This window comes from Emys orbicularis, chromosome 4 (assembly GCF_028017835.1).
Source record: "Emys orbicularis isolate rEmyOrb1 chromosome 4, rEmyOrb1.hap1, whole genome shotgun sequence".
Taxonomy (NCBI): Eukaryota; Metazoa; Chordata; order Testudines; family Emydidae; genus Emys; species Emys orbicularis.
Genome location: NC_088686.1, coordinates 117,759,138 through 117,779,573, shown reverse-complemented (window position 1 = coordinate 117,779,573; position 20,436 = coordinate 117,759,138). Strand labels below are relative to the sequence as shown.

Here is a 20,436-nt window from a genome sequence, read left to right as displayed (position 1 = left end):
TATGGACACACACACACACACGTTCTCCATTTATGATGCTCAAATATTATGGTGATGACACTTATAAATACTTGTAATAAGCAAATAAAAACTTGTTAGCCAAAGTATTCTTTTATGCAGGCCTAAACCATGTACTCTGCTTGCACATGAAAGGCAAGAAATAATACTGCAGTACTAGGAGCAATGTCAGATTCCTCCTCTGCCTCAGTCCTTAAAATGTGGCTAGTATCATTGACCTCACATGTTAAAGAAGGGAGGGTCAGAAGGAAAGAAAAATCTAGGTCCTTTTTTTTAGTTTAAAAATATAGGAAGCTGTCTCTTTTCTGTGTTTGTTGAGCACCTATCACAATGGGGCCCTAAGTCTGATCCCATGGCATTACCTTAATATATTGATTACTACTAACTTTAGGTAGTTTTGGGCACTTGTCTATGTCTGCTCTTCTTCCTGCTTCTACAGAAATAAAGCTGGGAGTGCTTTTAACATAGATTTTCAGAAGCTTGGCTGTTTTTAGATCACACAATAGCCACGGCAAGATCTACTGTTGTGTGTGTGAGAGAGAGCACCCGTGTGTGTAGGAGTTGTGACACTCTCCTTCTCATAATATGCTCATAGCCTGATTTTCAGTGGTGCTGAGCACCCAGCGGTACCGTGGACGTAAATAGGAATTGTAGGGACTCAGCAACTCTGAAAATCGGGTAAACAGTGAAAGGGAAGGGAAGGGAAAGGAAGGGGAGTGGTGGAGCCAGAGTGTCCCATCTCTCCTCCCCGTCCTTTGGCAGCACTACAGGCTGACAAAGAGTGGAGGAAGTTGAGACAGGTGGAGCAAGGCACCTCAGCAGAACAATATGACTGCGTTTAAATGGCTTTCTGCTCTCTCCACAAACGACAGTCTCCTGCTCCCAACTCAAACTGCAACACAGTAGCTGGAGCAGGTTAGGCTGAGACCTGAAAGCAAAACTGGCCAGTCTCTTTTCCCAGTCCAAACGCCAAAGACAATTGCAAAAAGTAAATGAAGATTTTAAAACTCCTTTTGGTTTTAATTATCTACTATATAGGCTGTAATATAAGTAACCGTGTTTGTTTTTAAACATGTACATTACTTTTAACTGGACAGTATCCCTTTAACCATTTCTTTTTTAAAGTTTGGTTATATTTTGCTTAACTTTTGGGTGGAGCTTCTTGATCCTGTGCCCAGTTACATACAGCACAAAATGTTAGACTAAATTATAGGTACATAGTATGCCAAGAAAATCAACACAGTATACTTTGCCTAGGCCCCCTCAAAGCAAACATGTACATTGTGCCATTATTAAGGTTTAGAATAGCTGGCTCTCCAAGTCATAACACTAGTGTACTCTGTGAGTACCCTTAGTAGCAAAGGCACCAGCTAGCTCATGGACTGTAAGTGCCATTATGTTTTCTTTATAACATGTGCAACTCACATGCTCATTTTGGTACAAAGTAATAAAAGAGGTAGGGAAAGGAAAGAAGCACAGAAGGGAAGGTGGAAACAAACTGGATATCTCAAAATGACCCTCATTATTATTCAACACAGAATGCTCACAGAGTCCTGATGTTAAGTTGCAAAGTGGGTGGAAGAGGAAACCCCTTGTCAGTAGCAGAGACAGCATCTTGAGCACTGGCAGAAGCTGCTTATCAGCACTAGTAGCTACTTGTGCTGAGCTCCTGTATTTATCTCTGCTATTCTCTTTGGTTAGCCTTTTCTGGACAGTTAGAACGCCTTTATCACATGGAGCGGAACATCTAACACTGTTCTGTTACCAAGACATTGACTACCGTAAGGACAAGATACTTCAGGGCAGGAAAAGACCACTTTGCCCAACCAAGTAGTCTTCTTTGAGTTTATCTCCACACCACCTTCATTTATGTCAGTTTTCTTCAATCATTTCAAGGAAATATTTAGCTGTCTCAAACTGCTATGTACTAAATCCTTCCAGTAGATTTCTATTTCATAAACAGTGTCCCGTGTCTTCAGAGTAAAATATTCACATTGTTCCTATAATTTTATAATTATTATACTGTGTTCCCTGGGTTTTAAATCTTTCACAAGTGTGAACAGTATAAATCTTGTACCATAGAACTTGGCTTACTTTTCTTACACATTTTTGAAGAGATAATATGAATTACTCTGATGTCTGAACGTTGTCAGGAGAGTAAGGCTGACGTCTAAGACTTTTCCAACCAAAACAATTTGAAATTAAAATGATCCTGGCTGCCAAAAGATCCACTCCTTCCATGGCAATAATTTCCTACAGAAGAAACAGTGATCAAAACATTACATAATACTTTTTGCAAGTATTACCATATGTGCAATATGGTACTTCTTTGGATTTACATTTTGTCTCATTTACCTCTATCAATACATTTTGGTAACCTTGTTTCCTTCTTTAAAAAATATTGCAGTCATGCTAGAAGTTGATGACACCATGGAATTTTCTATAACGACTCCTGAATCCCTTTCCCTTGTTGATAATTTTCTTATTCTTTAGAACCATTTGGAGATTGTGAATTAATTGTATGTCTTACCACGTATTTATCTGGTACGGCAATCTGGAAAATAGCCATGTTTCAAGTGCTAGTGTGTCTGTTTTGATTTGTTGCTGCTGGTCATAGATTGTTTTATTTTATGTTTAATAGTCTAGGCACTCATAGAATCCAGATCTTTCTGGGCTGGAGGCACAACTTTTTATTATTTGCTGTACAGAATGTCCAAATTGTGGCACCACCAGGAAACTTGCTAGGCACTGTCCAAAGACATAAGAAGAGACAGTCCCTGCTTACAGGGAAGAGTGTGAAGAGTTTACAATCTAAATGGATAAGAGAAAGGGTGGAAGTGGAAACAGAAGCACACAGAGGTGAAGCGACTTGCTTAAGGTCACATAGGTAGGGCCCTACCAAATTCATGGCCATGAAAAATGCATCACGGACTGTGAAATCTGGTCTCCCCCCATGAAAGCTGGTCTTTTGGTGTGCTTTTATCCTATACTATACTGATTTCATGGGGGGAGACCAATGTTTCTCAAATTGGGGGTCTTGACCCAAAAGGGAGTTGTGGGGCGGGGGAGGTGTCACAAGGTCATTTTAGAGTGGTTGCAGTATTGCCACTCTTACTTCTGCGCTGCCTTCAGAGCGGGGCAGCCAGAGAGCGGCGGTTGCTGGCCAGGCGCCCAGCTCTGAAGGCAGCACCCCACCAGCAGCAGTGCAGAAGTAAGGGTGGCAATACCATGCCATGCACCCTTACTTCCGTGCTGGATCTGGCGGTGGCTCCACCTTCAGAGCTGGGGCTCCAAGGCAGCAGCCGCCGCTCTCCGGCCGCCCTGCTCTGAAGGCAGCGCCGCTGCCAGCAGCAGCGCAGAAGTAAGGGTAGCAGCAGTACCACAACCCCCCCTATAATAACTTTGCGACCCCCCAACTCCTTTCTGAGTCAGGACCCCTACACTTAAAACACCCTGAAATTTCATATTTAAACAGCTGAAACCATGAAATTTATGATTTTTAAAATCCTATGACCATGAAATTAACCAAAATGGACCGTGAATTTGGTAGGGCCCTACACGTAGACGGTCAGTGGCAGAGCCAGGAAAAGAACCCAGGCTCTGTTAGAGTATATTCTCTGTTTCCACATCCTTATAAATGGGTTGAAACTTTCCACTGTGGGGGACAGATTCTCTGTTACACAGTTGCAGTGGCAGAAAGGAGCCATAGAGCTAGAAAATCTGGCCATCAGGAGTACCACTTGGATAGAGGGATATCCTGGGTGGTGAAGAGCTGCCAAAATGGTTCTATGCAGTACCTCTCTCAGGCTCTGGCACAGAAGGCAAGGCCATGGGAAGGGAGCATGGCCAGAGAGGTTCTGTGTTCTGGCTCTTCATGGCTTCTGGCATAGCCCCTGAGGGCCATAGGCAAATGAGTATGTTAAGGCAGCTGTGGGGGAGTATACCATGACACATGGAAGTACCTACAGTCCAAGGTAGAGAATTCAACAGAGTATAAGGGGGAGAAGGTGAGTATTAGAAAGTCTCAAAGCTGCTTAGGGGATTTGAGCCCCAATCAGTGTGAGGACTCCCATTGACTTCAATGGGACTCTTCCCAGCACAAAGTTAAGCACGTCTTTTGCAGGATCAGAGCCTTGGACAGCTAACTCCCATTAATTTTAATTAACTCCATTAATTAGGGTGTATCAGTCCCTTACTTGAAGAAGAGCTCTGTGTACTTTGAAAGCTTCTCTCTCTCACCAACAGAAAACAGTCCAGTAAATGATATTACATCACCCACCTTCTCTCTCTAAATCCCTTAGGCAGCTTTGAAAATCTCAACCCTAATGTTTATAGAGTGCTTGGAAAATAGAGAGCTAAATATTATTATTATTCTCCTCCTCCTCCCTCCCCCTTTCCCATTCAGTGCTGAAGAAATTACCCTCAATCAGGTGTCTCAACGGCTTAGCAGAGGAGTGCAGGGACAGATAATCCAGGCTTTGATGCATGATAGGTGGTGCTGGTAGCACCTATTATTATTATGGTTGCCTGACACTTCCCATTAAGTTGTTTAAAATTACTTATAATTTTGCCAAATGTTAACCGTCTACACTGAAAATCTGTATGCCAGTTATCTGCCTCAGGCCATTTTTTCCCCAGGAAAATTTCAGATCAAACAGTCCAGCTCTTCTTGAGAATGAAGCTAGGGAAAAAATACATTATTTTGTCACGTTAAAGAATTCTTGGTAACTTTTTCTTTGACAAGATCTTATGCACCCATAGTTTGGAGACTTGAAATTTGGCAGGGGAGCAACTTTTGTGTCAGGGATATGCCTTGTGAGGTCTCTGAAAATCCACTCAAATTCGGCCAAGTTATAAGTTTTTTTGGGGAAAAAATCACAATGTGCACATGCTCAGTACAGAATTGCTAAACCTTTGCAGTTAAAAACCTTTGAGGATTCCATCTGTAGTGGGCATGCTCCAGCCTAGAGATGAGCAGGACTTTTCCTGCAATTGCAGCTCTGAGCTGCTGGGGGCTGGGCCAGGGCCAGGGCCAGCATCTGAACTGAGAACAAAAAGCCTGTGCTCTCAGCATGGAGGAAGAAACTATCTGAGTAGAATGAATGGGGACAAGAGCTGGAGTGGGGGAGGAGGAGATGAGTAAATTGAGACAAGGAGAGCAGGAGGAAGAAACTCAAACTGGAGGTTAATGAGGGGAGGGAAGAGGGAAACTGGGACTGGAAATTGGGGATGGGAATGGGACTGGTTGGGCAAGGACACTGGGAGCTTTGTGTGTGAGTGGACTGGGAACCAGTGGGAGGGAGAGGGGAGACTGAGATTGGATGACCGCTGAGGGAGGAGTCTGGGACTCAGAACTAGTGGGGTGGTGGAAAGACAGTGTGTGTGGGGGGAAGACTGATCTGACAAGGAGCCCAGATGCAGGAGAAGAGCTGGGATTGGCTGGGCAAAGAAAATGGGAAAAGGAGCCATGGAGGGGGGAGATTAGGACAAGGAACCGGGGACAGGATGGAGAGGAGAGACTAAGATCAGAGGAGGAGACTGGAGAGGGAGACTGGGACTAGGAGCCAGTGCACAGAATGTGCAGTGAGTGCTTTTTTAAAGTGCAATTATTCAATATTTTGTTTTCTCCTAATATGTGGCCACATGCCACTGCTTCATTAACTATACACCTTCCAGCTTCTGTAACAAATGAACCACCTGTTCTACAGAGAGCAGTCTATTTCCCTGTACAACCCAGCAGGTCCATTCTGTGCACTAGAAGAGGCATGGATCCTGTGGGGAAAAAATTGTTTGAGCTCATGTAATTAAAGACTATCATCATGCACACGCACAAGTTTACTGAATTAAGGCTTCCTGGGTAACCTTAATTCTGGCATTTCCTAACTTCTGAGTGCTTAACTTTGCAACCTCAATAATATTTGTTTAACATAGTTTGTGTGTGTGTAATAATATATATCTAGGCAGTCAGTAGACTAGATACACAGAATTTGCTTGAAACCTAATTTATTTACAGTTATCATGGCACAATGCAGTAACATTGGTGTTGTCAAGAGTTTCTCCCCTCACCCCCATTTACCCACAGAGGCGGGGTGGGGGGACAAGCCAATCCTTTAGTCATCAAAATCAGTGAAGCATGTGTTAACAACAGCTATGCATGTGTAGTAAATGGGTGGGTTTTTATTACTGCAGCAGTCTCATGACTAACTGACAGATGGCCTGCGTTCCTCATTGATAATACATGTGAAAGGGATCAAGAAAAAAAGAAGTTATTTGTTTTGGGTTTAACACAAAATAATATACACCAGGCCGAGCCACTTACAATTTTCCTGGATTTATCCCAACTTCTTTTCTTTATAAAAAAAAGCTACGATAAAGGTCTCTATTTCAAAGCCTGATTTGTTGATCCTTGCTTTAGTTGTACCTCTAAATCTAAACCTAAATTGTACAGCCAGCAATTGCACACAGGAATTCTGGTGACCAGCTGTAGAGGAGTCACTGCTTTTTTTTGTTCTTTAATGTAGCTCCTTTAATTTAACTAGGCATTTCCCCCTTTATCTAGATAAAATGAAACTGATTTACTCTATCCTGCCTCCAGCACCTGATCACAAACCCCCAATATTCAAGAGTTCCACCCTTCAGTCAGATTCAGGATGATTGAGAGATCAGGGTTTGTAAGTCAATATCTTGGATCAGTCCACCAACACTCTGGCCAGCCAGGCTGAGTATCTCTGCCTCTTCCCACTTTTCTATGCTTCCCATATTTAGTTTACTGTTTTAGCAGAGCTGTGTACCATTTGATCATAGAACCTGGCAAAAACAGTGCAGTCTGAGGTGAACGTGAAAGCGGAGAGTCACTGGCAAAGGGCCAGCCTCATTGTGAAATCTGTGCTCCGAACAAAGGGACTGATTATTGTGGACCATCCATCCCCAAGGTGTTTTCCTGTAAATTTCCTCTGGTTAGAACTTTGCAGAAACTATAATGGAGGAAAAGAAACACCTCTTCACACACAAAGCCTGGGATTACAAAAATCCCTTTCTCCACAATTGATTGACAGAAAATTTCAAACACGGTAAAGCAAGAAGCTCTACCTCACTGCCAGCTGACTTCTCTATTGCTTTCTACTTGTCCAGTGTACCTCATTTGGGGGGTTTGTCACCCATGACCATTGCTGCCCATTTGCGTCTAGGGCCTTTTCTACACAAGGATTTTACAGGCTCGTAATTCCCAATAGGTGCAGCTCCACCAGTGGCAGCTATTGGGTTTAGAATTTTTACATTGGTACCAGCAGTAGAACTGCACCCATTGGGAATTACAGTTCCAAATATCCAAGTGAAGACAAGACCTGCGAGGGCTGAACTCTACGGTGACTGGAGAGAAAATGTCACTAAAGAACTTTATATGCAGGAAGGTGCAGTGAAGAGTGGGAGTGGCGGGGGGTGGGGGGGTGGGAAGGAGCTGGAATGAATGGTGACTCCATAATGAAAGGATAAATGAAAACCAAAGAAACTTTTCAAGAATAGTCTTTGTTCCCATCCATGCAGGGCTAAAGGCCAGCCCCAACTTCAGATGTTCGGGGAAAGGGGCTATACACACATTCATGTGTATGCACACACAAATATCATTTCTATTATTGCTTAATAACTTTTTTATTGTAGGTCAGCCTTTTAGAGTATTTATCTTGCTTGGGGCATTTTCACTTTGGAGACACAATGTATTTATTCACTCCTTTTGCAGTACTGGACAAGGGGCAATATTTATTAGGTGTAGCTTCTGACAAAGCCTTCAGTATTGTTAATCACACCAGCTTCCTTGATATATTAAAGCTATTAGGATTTAATGGGGTTAAGATGCAGATGTTACTAAGTGAATTACCACCTATCTGTTTAATGGAAATCAAGTGTTGCATTAAGTGGAGTCATTTGTTGAAAGAGAGAGAGAGAGAGAGAGAAACCAAAGCAAACCCAAGAGTAACAGATGGTCCAAGACTTTTTTTAATAGTAACTTCCTTACTGTCTGCTTAAATATATAAATAGCATTTTTCAAACGCATATATAACACCTCTCCTAGCCACCCCCTCTACATGAGAGTGGGGGAACTATGTTTGGAGGCCAGTTCCCAGATGGCTTAAAAGCTTCTGTATAACATAGTTTCAGTATGTTTATATTGGCTGGATTGGACTGTTATGGGTTTTTATAAACTCTTCTCGGGTATTGAATGTTTTTTTAAAATTAATGGAACACTGTTATGCCCCAGTCCAAACTGATCAATACCATCATGTGAGGCTGAAGTGGCTTCAAGAGAAAGGATGGGACTAAGTGAGAGGAAGGATGGTTTGTAGTTAAGGCACTGGATTGGGATTCAGGTGATTCAAGGTAAATTCCTGGCTCTGCAAGACTTCCTGTGTGACCTTGGGCAAGTCACTTGACCTCTCTGGATCTTAGTTTTCTCTCTGTAAAATTTCAGTCTTATATATTTAGACTGTAAGACTCTCTCCTGCTATGTATTTGTACAGCACTGAGCACAGTGGGCCCTGACTTTGGGTGAGACCTTTAGCCACTATTGTATCACAAATAATAAACAACAACAAATCGCTTCTCCTCACATAGTTCCACCAAGCCCAGTAATAAAATCAGTTTACGTAATAGACAGAAACTAATATCTTGGTTTGTAAAATAAAGGAGTTTGCAAAGCAATTCTGACTACGGTCTGTGTCATATTTTTATAAATGAATACAGGTCTTTGATTTGCACATACAACGATAAACTGTGGCTGTGGCACAAGCTCTGTGAATGGGGCAGTGTGTTGTTATGCTGACTCAGGAGCAACGATGGAAGCAGTTTATGACTCTCTTGCCCTCCCCTTCCCTAGGTGGAATACACCCTGCAACAGCCCTATTCCTGGCATTAAGGCTAAACCCATTCCCCCCTCTGCCTGAATGGGGCGGCATCCCTGTGTTTTTCTAATCACAATGTAGTTAGCCGACACAGGAGAGTAAAGTGGGGAAGAGAGGAGATAGATTTTCCTTTTGCCTGTACTTTTCATGCAGCCGGAAAGACTCAGAACTAAAATGTTTCCTCTTGACTTTAATGCACGTTCCTCCCTGATACCAATTTCAAATTAATATAAGGATCAATGATTTTAATTCTAATGAGGTTGTTCTGTCAACAAACAAGGACACTGGGCCAAACTCAGTCCAGATGCATCTGATTTCACTGCAGTTGCACCTTCTTACACCAGAGTCGAATTTAGCCCATTGTATTAAAATATTTATTGATTTTTTTATCTACAACAATTTAGTGCCATAAAAAAATTAAATAAAGCTGGAAGAGGGTCTTATGGTCTCTTTTATCTAGCTTTGAGGGAAAAAGCCTTTCTTGTAATTTTTTTATAATACTTTTTTTCTGTTTTCTTTTCTGTAGGGTATCTACTCCAGACAACTGCACCACATGCTCTGTATGCAAAGTCACTGTGCATTTCCACTCCACATCAGATGTAAACGGCCTACACACAAGAATGGTGTGGGCTGAGTTTCAAGTCTTGCTTTCATCATAAGTTTATCTTTGAAATGCTAGACAAAACAGGATTTGTGTGGTTTAACGGAAGATCAGTCATCTCGATTTGCAGACCTTATATCCACTCACATCCCTACTCAAATATAAACACAAAAACAGATTCCCAGAAAAGTAGCTAATTTGAAGACTGTTTATTGGATTATTTGTTTGATCAGCTGATAAATTCCTGATGGTTCCTCCTTCAAACCTTGCTGTTCATGAGTTACCCAACAGGATTTTTTGAAAAAAATAAAAACACACAGAGCTTGTTATATAATTTTTTTCTTGAATTTCTACTTACTTTACTTTGAATCACAAGTGACAGAACTTTAAGCCTGTATATTACAACTCATTCATTATTGCTAGTCCCAAACATTCAAAAGTTATGAGTCAGGCCCCCCAAAATCAAAGAGTTGGCTTAAAACCAGGATTTTTAAAAATACATTTTGTATTTTTTATTTACCTTCTGGTTTTTGAGGCTTCAGGATAGATTTGAATTATGTTTTCCATCTTTTCTCTGCAACCATGAGGGCTAGAAACTTGGGGTGAAAACCTGGCACCTCACTAAAATGACAAAACTCCCATTAACTTCAATGAGTTTAGGATTTCACCTTTGCTTTTTTTATTTTAAAACATGAAAACTGAGGCTCTCACATAATCCCATGACTCTAAGAGCCAAGGCATTAAGAAAAAACACCAAATATTGTGAGACTTGGCAACACTGCTCATTTCTTTTGTGACCATCACAGTAGTATGTAGGCACACAACTTTTAATGAAGTATTAGTGAAAATAACATTTATTTAATAAAAATAAAATTCAATTATTCATCTTATTTATTTGTATTGCAGTAGGACCTACAAGCCTCACTCAGTTATTGGAGGCTCATTGTGCAAGGCATGGAAAACAACTTATTACCTCAAAACTAAACATATCCAGTTTTTTTTAACCTTTCCTCATAAATTCAGATTTTCTAAGCTTTTTATCATGTTTGTGCTCTCTTCTGCACTCTCAAATTTATCCACATCTTTCTTAAAGTCAGAATTGGACACAGTACTCCAGCTGGGACCTCACCAATGCTGAGCAGAGTGGGGCAATTACCTCCCAGGTCTTACATTACACATTCCTGTTAATACATGCCAGAACAATATTAGCTTTTTTTGCATCACATTGTTGACTCATATTCAATTTATGTTCCACTATAACCCCCAGATCCTTTTCAGCAATACTACCTATTACCTAGCCAGTTATGTCCCATTTTGTAGTTGTGCGTTTGATTTTTCCTTCTAAAGTGTAATACTTTGCACTTGTCTTTGTCATCTTTGCACTTGTACTTTGCACTTGTTGTCTTTGTTGATTTCAAACCAATTCTTCAATTTATCGAGATAATTTTGAATTCTACTCCTGTCCTCCAAAATGCTTGCAACTCCTCTGAGCTTGGTGTCATCTGCAAATTTTATGTGAAAGGGAGATGTGATTTTAGTCCTGTTTATAGAAAACAGGTATCTCACATCACATAATACAGCACCAAAACTGCTACCCTACTCTTGTACCCCAGTCTCTGGACAAAGGCCAAAGATTGAAGGGGTAGTGATTAATCTCTTATACAGCTATTTTTTTTAAACTCCTCATTTGTCCTGTGTGTGGTTGCAAAAAAATTGTATAGTGGATCAGTCAATACTTGCTAGTAGCTGTATCGGTATTATTGATTTGATAGGACTTTCGAAATTAAGGTTCCAAACAGATCATTTTTAGTTATATTTCTGGGCAGCTAGAAGATAGATTGTCAGATCTATATCTGCATACTGCAGGATGCCAATATTTAATAGTTGCCTGAACTGGCTAGTACAAACATAAATTCAACTTGCAAAATGCTGAACACTTCCTTCTGTGCCTCTCTTTGCTGACCAGGAAAATAGAAGCCATGGCATTTAAAAAAAAAAAAATTATTACAGTATTAACATCAACTTTTCAGCATTAATATTCAATTAAAAATAACTTCAACATTTGCTCTATTGCTGCTGCATACCAGTGTGAAAGACAGCCATAGTCTGCCTGGCAGGTTCAGATACTTGCCTTTTAAGGGTGCGCTGCTTTTTATGGTACAGAAGGAAGTAGAGTAAACATTCCCAAAAGGAGTACAGGGTGCTGTGTTGCTGCACATTTAAAAGGCACTATGAATGGCTATGTGTTAAGGATGGCAGACATTTCAAGGAAAACGGAAAGGTGAGCAACATGTGAAGGATTCTTTTCAGGTGTTCAGTTGTCAACATTAAAACCAGCATTTGCCAATAGCTTGAGGAGTATCTGAGATAACAGAGTTTTCTCCTGTATTTAAAATGGGAAATTACTGTATTAGGTGCATGGAATAGTACCTTTTGGGAAATGTGGTCTTTTTTAATGATGATCATTGTCAGAACATATTGGCTTAGAAAAATGACTCTCTCAGACAAGCACCCAACATGAAAAAAATTACTGCATATCACTTCCTCACATGCTAGCCCTACAAGCCTTATTATTTCCTATGCCCAGAGTGACCACATAGCAACTGTGAAAAAACGGGACAGGGGGTGGGGGGTAATAGGCACCTATATAAGAAAAAGTACCAAAAAAACAGAACTGTCCCTATAAAAACGGGACACCTATGCCTCTGCACTGCAGACTCTGAAGGCATGAATCATACCCACACAGGAGCATATGGGAATCAATATCAAATGCTGCCAACTTTTGTTTGTGAACTGGCATTACAAAGAATGGAGACGAAGGTATTAATGGAAATAATCTTGTTCAGATGAATACAGGAACATCTATGGTTTCTTGCTATAAATGTATCTGATAAAAACAAAGAAGAAAGAGACTCTTCTATACACATGGCATTAGTGGTATTAACTTACCTAGTAACACTAAAAATAAAATAAAATAAACAGTACAAGTTCTGCTCAGGTTGATTTCATCATATACACTAAAGGAAACAGTTTTCCTCTTCTGGACTTTTTTTTTTCTTTTGCTATTTACACACCTTGACTGTGGCCACTTTCAATGTCCAACATCAGTGTGCACAGCCAGAGGCTCTAATACTGAGAGAAAGACAGATAGGCTCAGTGAAGTACTTTCATGGATAATTATCACAACCCACATACATTACTGAGCAAGCTGGGATCACACAATACAGTGGAAAAATTGAATTTCAATATTATATGACTATAAAAGGGTTCAGTGATTCAGCTCTCCCTGATCAGGGAAGATTCAAATTTTGGATCATCATGACTGTATTATGTGGTGATTAAAGGCCTGCTTCAAAGCCCATCAAGTCAAGGGAAAGACTCCGATTGACTTTAATGGACTTTGGCACAGGTCCTAAATCTTTTTGCACTGGATATATACTTGGATTTTGTATTGCCAGTGGCATGATTTATCATTTACCTTGTGATACTATAAAACATCATCTTTAATAAATGCCCACTGGATGGGCTGCTTAGGGGAATTTGGTGCAAGAGCAGTTGGAATTGAATAAAACTATATAGAAATTTGAGCATAAGCCTATTAATCGTGGTATCAAAACAGAAACTATTCAGTAATAAGAGAGTTTGGAAAAGAAACTATGTTAAGGGCTGATTAGTGTGTTATGTATTGGGCGGGATGTGTGTAGGGAGGGAAGATTTCATCTTTGGAAAATAGGAGGGGACAGATGGGGGATGTTGACTCTGCTGATTACAGTTCAGTGTCTAATTTCTGTCCATTGATGCCAGAGAGGAATGAAACACTCTAAACATAAAAAAAGGCAAACAAAAATATCCCCCACCTTTTGAATTAAGTATGATGAATGATCTGAACCTAAAGCAAGCTTTCGATGGGAAAACTAGAGTTTAGCAAAGAATGATAGTTCCAGGGATTTCCTCAGCACCGGATTGTTTCACATGATGCTAAATGTTTGCAGTGACGAAGCACAGGAAACAAAAGTTGTTCGTTTTGAATTTATTTTAAGAGTGGGGAATGATGGAATATGTTCTTGGAATTATATTATTTAACATTTAAAATTGTATAGATGCCCTGTGTTTGGAAGTAAGAAAATATTGTCAGCATTTGGGCCTGATCCTTTGACATGCTGCATATTCACAACCTCTGACTGACTACAATGAAACTAACATAAGGTGCTCAGCACCTGACAGGATTGGCCGCTTGATGTGCAAAAAATGCTTCATGCAGAAAACATTTTTTTAAAAGTGCTACTACTGTAAGTGCATAATAGCAGCATGGGGTAATGATTATGTTGATAATACTATACAGACTTCTACAGTGTGTTTTTTACAAGTGTCCAAAAGGATCTTCCAAACATTCAATAATTAAACCTTGCAGCACCCCTGTGAGGTAGATATAGGATAGCACGTCATTTACCACTGAAAAGCAGCTACCACTGGGGTAAAACCCAGCAGCTATTTATCAGTGCACAGCAAAATTATAAAACAGTTTAGGGCAGGAAGTGAGGGGAAAATTGCATCAAATTTCAAACACAGTGAAAACACAGTAGGAAGACTCTAATATACCAGAGTTCAAATTTAGCCAGGACACGAAGTACACCTGTATTATTACGAAAGGGCACATACATTCTAGAATGATGAAAAGTGGCCAGGACTTTAATTTTACATCCTGTCCAAAGAGGCACTAAGAGGATTTTTTTTTTAAAAAGCATGTTCTGTCTTAAATATGTAATCAAATCCTTGCAGATTACATATTTTATCAGTTAGATACCTCTCACAGTATGTAACTACAGAAATTCATATTCCTTATCCAGTCTAGCAGGCTTTTAAACAGTAACAGATGTAAAAACCCAAAGTTAAGTATGAAATCTGCATAACGGGGAACTATTTGATGAAGGGCCAAACAGCAAAATCCAGGCAAAGGAAAAATAGTAGCAGTCAGCAACTGGATCTTAGGTTCCATCCATATTAAGGATCAAACTGAGTGAAGGAACCAGGCTTAAAGCTAGAAACTGGTTTAGCTGGAACTAATACATCTAGTCTGAATCATTTCTAAACTGGTGGTCAAACCACAGTAGAAACCAATTTAGCCAGAGCAGCATTTAGACAAATTTTAAATATGATTTTCAGACTCAGTTTAAAGCCCAGTGCACAGAAGGCCGTTGAAGTACCACTGCTCTCGAACATAAGTAAATTCCATACTTAGCTAACGTACTGAGAGCAGGTCATGTACTTGCAATTTATTCTTCATAGGGAATCTATACATTTAACAGTCAAACACCTTTTTAGAGAACTAGGCATTATAAAATGAAGGTGAATGGGAGACATGGTTCCAATTTGTACAGAAGTGCATATCAACACCATCCAGGGGTCAAAATACTGCTGCACGTTTGTCCATTGGGTAGTAACATGTAGGAACAACTTCTCAAAGAGTTTTACCTTTAAGAAACAGTTCTGTTTTCCATCATACCAATGGGCAGATGAATAAACCACTGTATGATTATTTTTATTAAGAGAATTTATAAATATTTCAAGGATTATAAACTACTTCCCACGACAAATTTATTTTCAATTTGACTTGTGCATCTACATTTTCAAAAATACATGTGCAAACAGAGTGCACACTTAGGAAGCATACTCATTTGCGTGATTAGCATGCCCACTTTTGAGTGTGTTGTGTGGTTCCCTACAACAAGGCTTCCACTTATTTACGGCAGTTCCCATTTAAGTCTTTACAACTTTATTTTTAGAACTAGATAACAGTACCACGTTATTCACAGTATTCATTATACTTTTAAAAGGTGGTGTAAAGATTTTAATGGGACCATGCAAACTACTCAACGGTATTGATGATTTCAGTGAAATCAATTATTCATGTTTGCACAGAGAAGTGTACACCCAGAAAACTGCTTTGGATTATAGTAGTGATTCTTAAGAAAGCAGAATCTAATTTTACTATAGCAATGATTACAGCAAAGATCTTATGTGGGAGAAGTCTATTTTAATTTCTCGTGAACATGGATTGTGATATTCTGCTCTTCACACAGACAGAAGTTTTATTGACCTCAGTGGGAGTTTTGGCACATAAGTAGAGCAGAATATCAGAATCCAGGACTGCTAAATTTTGCCCAAGCTCTATGATCCATCTGATCTTCCAGGATAACATGTTTTGACATCAAAATATCTATGGGAAGTTAAGTAATGTGTCCACCTGTAACCAAAAAAAATTAAAATAAAATACAAAAAATGAAGATTGGGCCTACCATATCTAAAATAATGATTAGAAAGTGGTTGGATGGGATTATATTAATTTTAGTACCAGCAATTATCATGACAGTCACAAGACAAAAAAGTCACATTGTGGAGAGAAGAAAGGATCTGTGACAAATAAAGGTTTCTGAGTGTGCTGTAGACTTTCTCCTGCATAAGACTCAACACACTCTGAGAGTTAAACCATTGGCATGTGGTGTGCTCTGCAGTTCTATCAACAGTGGCACATAAAACAGCTGTGCAGATCTGGAAAACTGCTTTTGATTTTGCATTTGGTGGCCAGCCAGCAGCCGCCAGATTTCATGGGTTGGGGGTTGGATGTCAGGGGGGCTGGACATTCACAGATGTTATAGGATGAAAAGAAAGGTCTGGCCACTGCAAATAAATTGATTTGTTCTTGTTACATTCCTGCTCAGCCACATCCTCTGAGGTGCAAGTTAGAGGAACAGATGGGCAGGGTGTGGTTCTTGATTTAGCGTCATCTTTCCAAGAACAAGGCACTCGACACTGATTCTTATGCAGCAGAGAACAATGGCTGAACTAAAATGTGTTCTGACTACATACTGGATAGTGAGTGTTGTAGCTCTTATTATAGGCCACTCGGGCAGTGACGCCCATAGTTAAGATTGGCCGACGCTATGTGTTTTCAGTTGCCTGTAACTTTGACAAATTTAAAGTGTTTGGGGTGAATTTTTTTCTTACCTTTTCTTCTTTAATTTGGCCCCCTTGTGCATATGCATTATGATACATATGATCACATACTATATTTTCCACAGGACCCTGCCTCATTCAGTCCACAGATATATGGGTGATATTTTATACAGAAATATTAAGAGGCGTTTGTTTTCCCCTTCAAGATCTAATGAGAAGTGGCAAATTCCACCACAGGAAGAAAAAATGTTCCTCTTTCAGTGGAAACAAAGGTGTGTTTCATGTGAAAATTAAAAGGTAGTTTTTGCTGGCAGGAACCACCCCACCCCCCCAAACTGTTCCTAATTTCTAGAAAATGGTGTATTTGGGGGGGATGCATGAAAATTCAGAATTTTTCCGAGAGGGCAGAATTTTTCTATAACACGCCATGCTTGTTGTTTAACTCTGGATAAAAACCACTTATTAATAAAACATGAAATTTTTCTCTTTCACATACCATTGTTTGTGAAGTGGCCACTGCTAGCCATGATACATGTAGCTCTAGAACAGATTTGCTTCTGTCACTATTACAGACAAGTGTAAATGCTTTGCCAACAGTGATGGGAAGGCCTAGAAAGTTCCAATAATGAAGGAAGTGGTTCGTAAGGTGAGGAGGAGCTTTGAAAAAAGCAAGCTACCTGGGGTGAAATCCTGGCCCTGCTGAAGTCTATTGGAGTTTTGCCATTGATTTCAATGGGGCAATGATGTCACCCCGATCCTTTGGCTATTGTTATGCCATGTGCAAGTAGTAACTTTGAATAACTGTTCTGCTGGCAGTGACTGATAAATGGATGCATCTGAAATGCCTTGGTCCCTTCCTGCTGGTGCAAAGAAGCTGGAAACCAGCCCCTGAGAATTTGCTTGGCATGAGGAATCTTCATTTGGGGTAGAGCCAGCTTATATGCCACTCCCTGTTCGTGGCCAGACCAGAAGTTTGTGAGCAAGCTATCCTGGAGGGGATAGTCAGTTTATATGCCCAGCTGGAGGACAGCCTATAGGGACCATTGGAACAACCTGAGAATCAGAGAGCCGTAACAAGCTTTGCGACAGCCCTACACCAGCCATTGCCTCCACTGTGCTCGGGTGCAGCAGAGAATCTGGGTCTGAATCTCTTTATAAAAGCATTTTAGTTACCTATGAAACAGATGTATTAGATGGAGTGTTTATTCGCCCTACATAGGAAATATCACATTTCCCCTGTCATACTGTGTAAATATGAATATGTAGTACGATAGTAAATGAAACAATGAATTCACACTACTGGGGCTCTTTTGGGTAACGCTGATCACTCATTTGGCTCCTGAACCACTGAGGTCTGAGTATCACGGTTTAAATAATTAATTACTATTTGTCCATCCTTACAAATCAGTACACCTTGAATTTATGACTGTTATATCAAGTCATAGAAGTATAAAAACACTGCCTATTTAATTTTGGTATATCTGGGTTAAATTTTAGCCTTGTTTTTAAGCATCAGATGCTAGTTTCTTTGTAGTTTATTAGGTCATCTCTGGTTTCAGAGATGCACGTTATCTAATCAATACAGCTAGTCCTATGTACAAAAACTTTATCTGAAAGTAGCTGTGAGACCAAAAAAAAAAAAAAAAGACATTTCATTTGGACAGTGCAAATATTCTGTTGAATACAGTAGTATCTATGTCAATACATTGCCTATGGTGAAATCAAATTTCTACTGCAGCTGCAGAAGGTCTAAAGTTACTTTTTGTTACTCTAGTCTTTGAGATTGTCTTCTGCTTTTCTCTTAAGCAAATGCTAAATAACATGCTGAAGACAGATTTCAAAACAAAATGGAATCCTTACAGAATACTGTCTAAAAAAATAAAGATCCAGGGTAAAATTTTCAAAAGCATCTACGTAGCCTAAGTCACTTTTGAAAATAGGACAAAGGTTCCGAAGTCCTACTGACTTTCAGTGAAACAGAACTCTGAAACAGAACAAAGGCACAAGTGGTAACTTTAATTTTCAACAAGAGTTAGGCACCTGCCATTTGTGCCTTTGATAATCTCCCCTTATGTGCCTAAGTCACTTTTGAAAAGGGCACTTAGTCTTCTATGTCATTTAGGCGCTTTTGAAGATTTTATTCCAACTGTAACATAAGACCAATATATTTAGGTTTCTATTGGTTAATAACTTAGTGCAAGTTAGTAACTTAATTAGTTAATAACACAGTAAAAGCATCCAGATTGATTAACTTAGATTGGTTAATAATTAAATCACACAGTGTTTTAATATCATGTGCTGCAAAGAGATGCAGGGACATTTTAAAGAGTCACTTGTGGCTTGCGAGCCTCAGTCTGAGTATCACTGATTTAGAAAGTGGATTTCTGTTCCCTGAACCAGCTACAACTCAAAATCCTTTTATTGTACATTTCCAAACACCAGCACACAGAATCTACTTTATCTTTTGGTCAAAAGCTAGTTTCCAAGATGAGAAACGTTCAACATTTGTCACGTTCAACATTTTTAATCTGCCTCAAGGATACAACATACGGTAAGTAGAATGGCAGCTTTTTGAGAAATGAGCTCCATTTGTGTGTATAATTTCCAAGTACAGACCCTTGAATGAGCACTGCACAGCACCTAAATGTGCAAAACCTGTTTGGGTGCCTATGCAACCTTACACTCCCTTACCATTGCTTAGTACGCACCTCTTCATGCATCGTCTCTGAATCCAACCCCTAACTCTTCAATCTATATATTTTCTTTAAAACACCACATACTAACACTATGTAGAAGTAAATCTCTGAGCATGATCATTTACATGTATGTGGTGCATGATGGAGAACTATGTGAGAAACAAACAAGTCATTGGTGAATCTCCACAGATTAGGTGTTGCCTAAGAAACCTGGAAGTTTGGATGCCTTGACCAAACCTCGTTGGTCTGCAAAAGTGGACTGGAAATTAAAGCAAAACCAAGTTCTCTCATGAGATAATTAGTCTATCTTGTTCCCAGTTGTGCTAGAAGTATCATGAGAGCTTCTTTTCTCAAGATACTTCACAAATTGTACTTCCAGTCTTAACCAAACCAGCAAACTGAACAAGTAAGTGAAAATGATCATAAATTAAAAGAACCCTTGCAAACCTTAAAAAAGATTTACTATGAAAGATGGATGAAGGCTCCAATCAATAATTCTTTTAACTCTCTGTGTATCCTTAAAACAAACATAGGCAATTCTATATTTCTGAATTTGACATAAATCTCTACCTTTCAGTCTAGCTCATCATGTGCAGCTAGCATTGAAATAAAGGGCTGCAGCAAAGCACTTAACTGTTAATTTGTGATTATAGAACAGCTTTTTCTCCCCTAGCTTGATGTCACTTGAAAGGAAAAACTCCATTTGTCATAAAGAATGAAAACCAGGACAGAACAACATTTGCTCCCTCTCTCTCTAAGGAATAGTAGGTGGAGTTATATAAACAACAGAGCAATCAATGATCAAAGAGAAATCTTGGGACTGTAATATACCAGAGTATTAAAGGAACAGAGCCTTTTATCTATCATGGAGGAAGGAAGGAAGTAGAGCACTGAGACATGTGTAATACATACCATTAAAAATCAAAAATGAAGTGAGTAACAAAAGAGACTGAGATCAATTAAAAAGTCTGATTTCTTCATCTGTGCTGTTAAAATGATCATGAAGAAAATGCAACTTTCAGTGTTAAAATTATTTTCCATCACTTGGAAAAGCCAGGTATGTTACTCCATTTTAAGCCATATGTTTTTCCTGAATACTATGAAACACAGCACTGTTCAGTAATGGACCATTTCCATCCACAACCACTACTAACTCAGGCCTACCTTGTCTTCCACTCTGTTCAGCCTTGCACCAATTGTGTTAGTCCCTCGGTCTTTGCTTTTTTCTGTGGAGTAAGGCATATTTTCAAATGAATACTCAGTGTTATAACAA

General features: G+C 39.6%; 1 protein-coding gene across 1 annotated transcript in view; it reads right to left on the bottom strand.

Moving 5' to 3' along the window:
• The window catches only part of KCNQ1 (potassium voltage-gated channel subfamily Q member 1), a 553,847-nt gene that overhangs the window by 133,226 nt on the left and 400,185 nt on the right, over window positions 1–20,436 (bottom strand). The window contains exon 15 of the mRNA XM_065403597.1: window positions 20,328–20,389. Within this exon, the coding sequence (XP_065259669.1) occupies window positions 20,328–20,389 (62 nt within the window). The remainder of the gene's footprint in view (window positions 1–20,327; window positions 20,390–20,436) is intronic.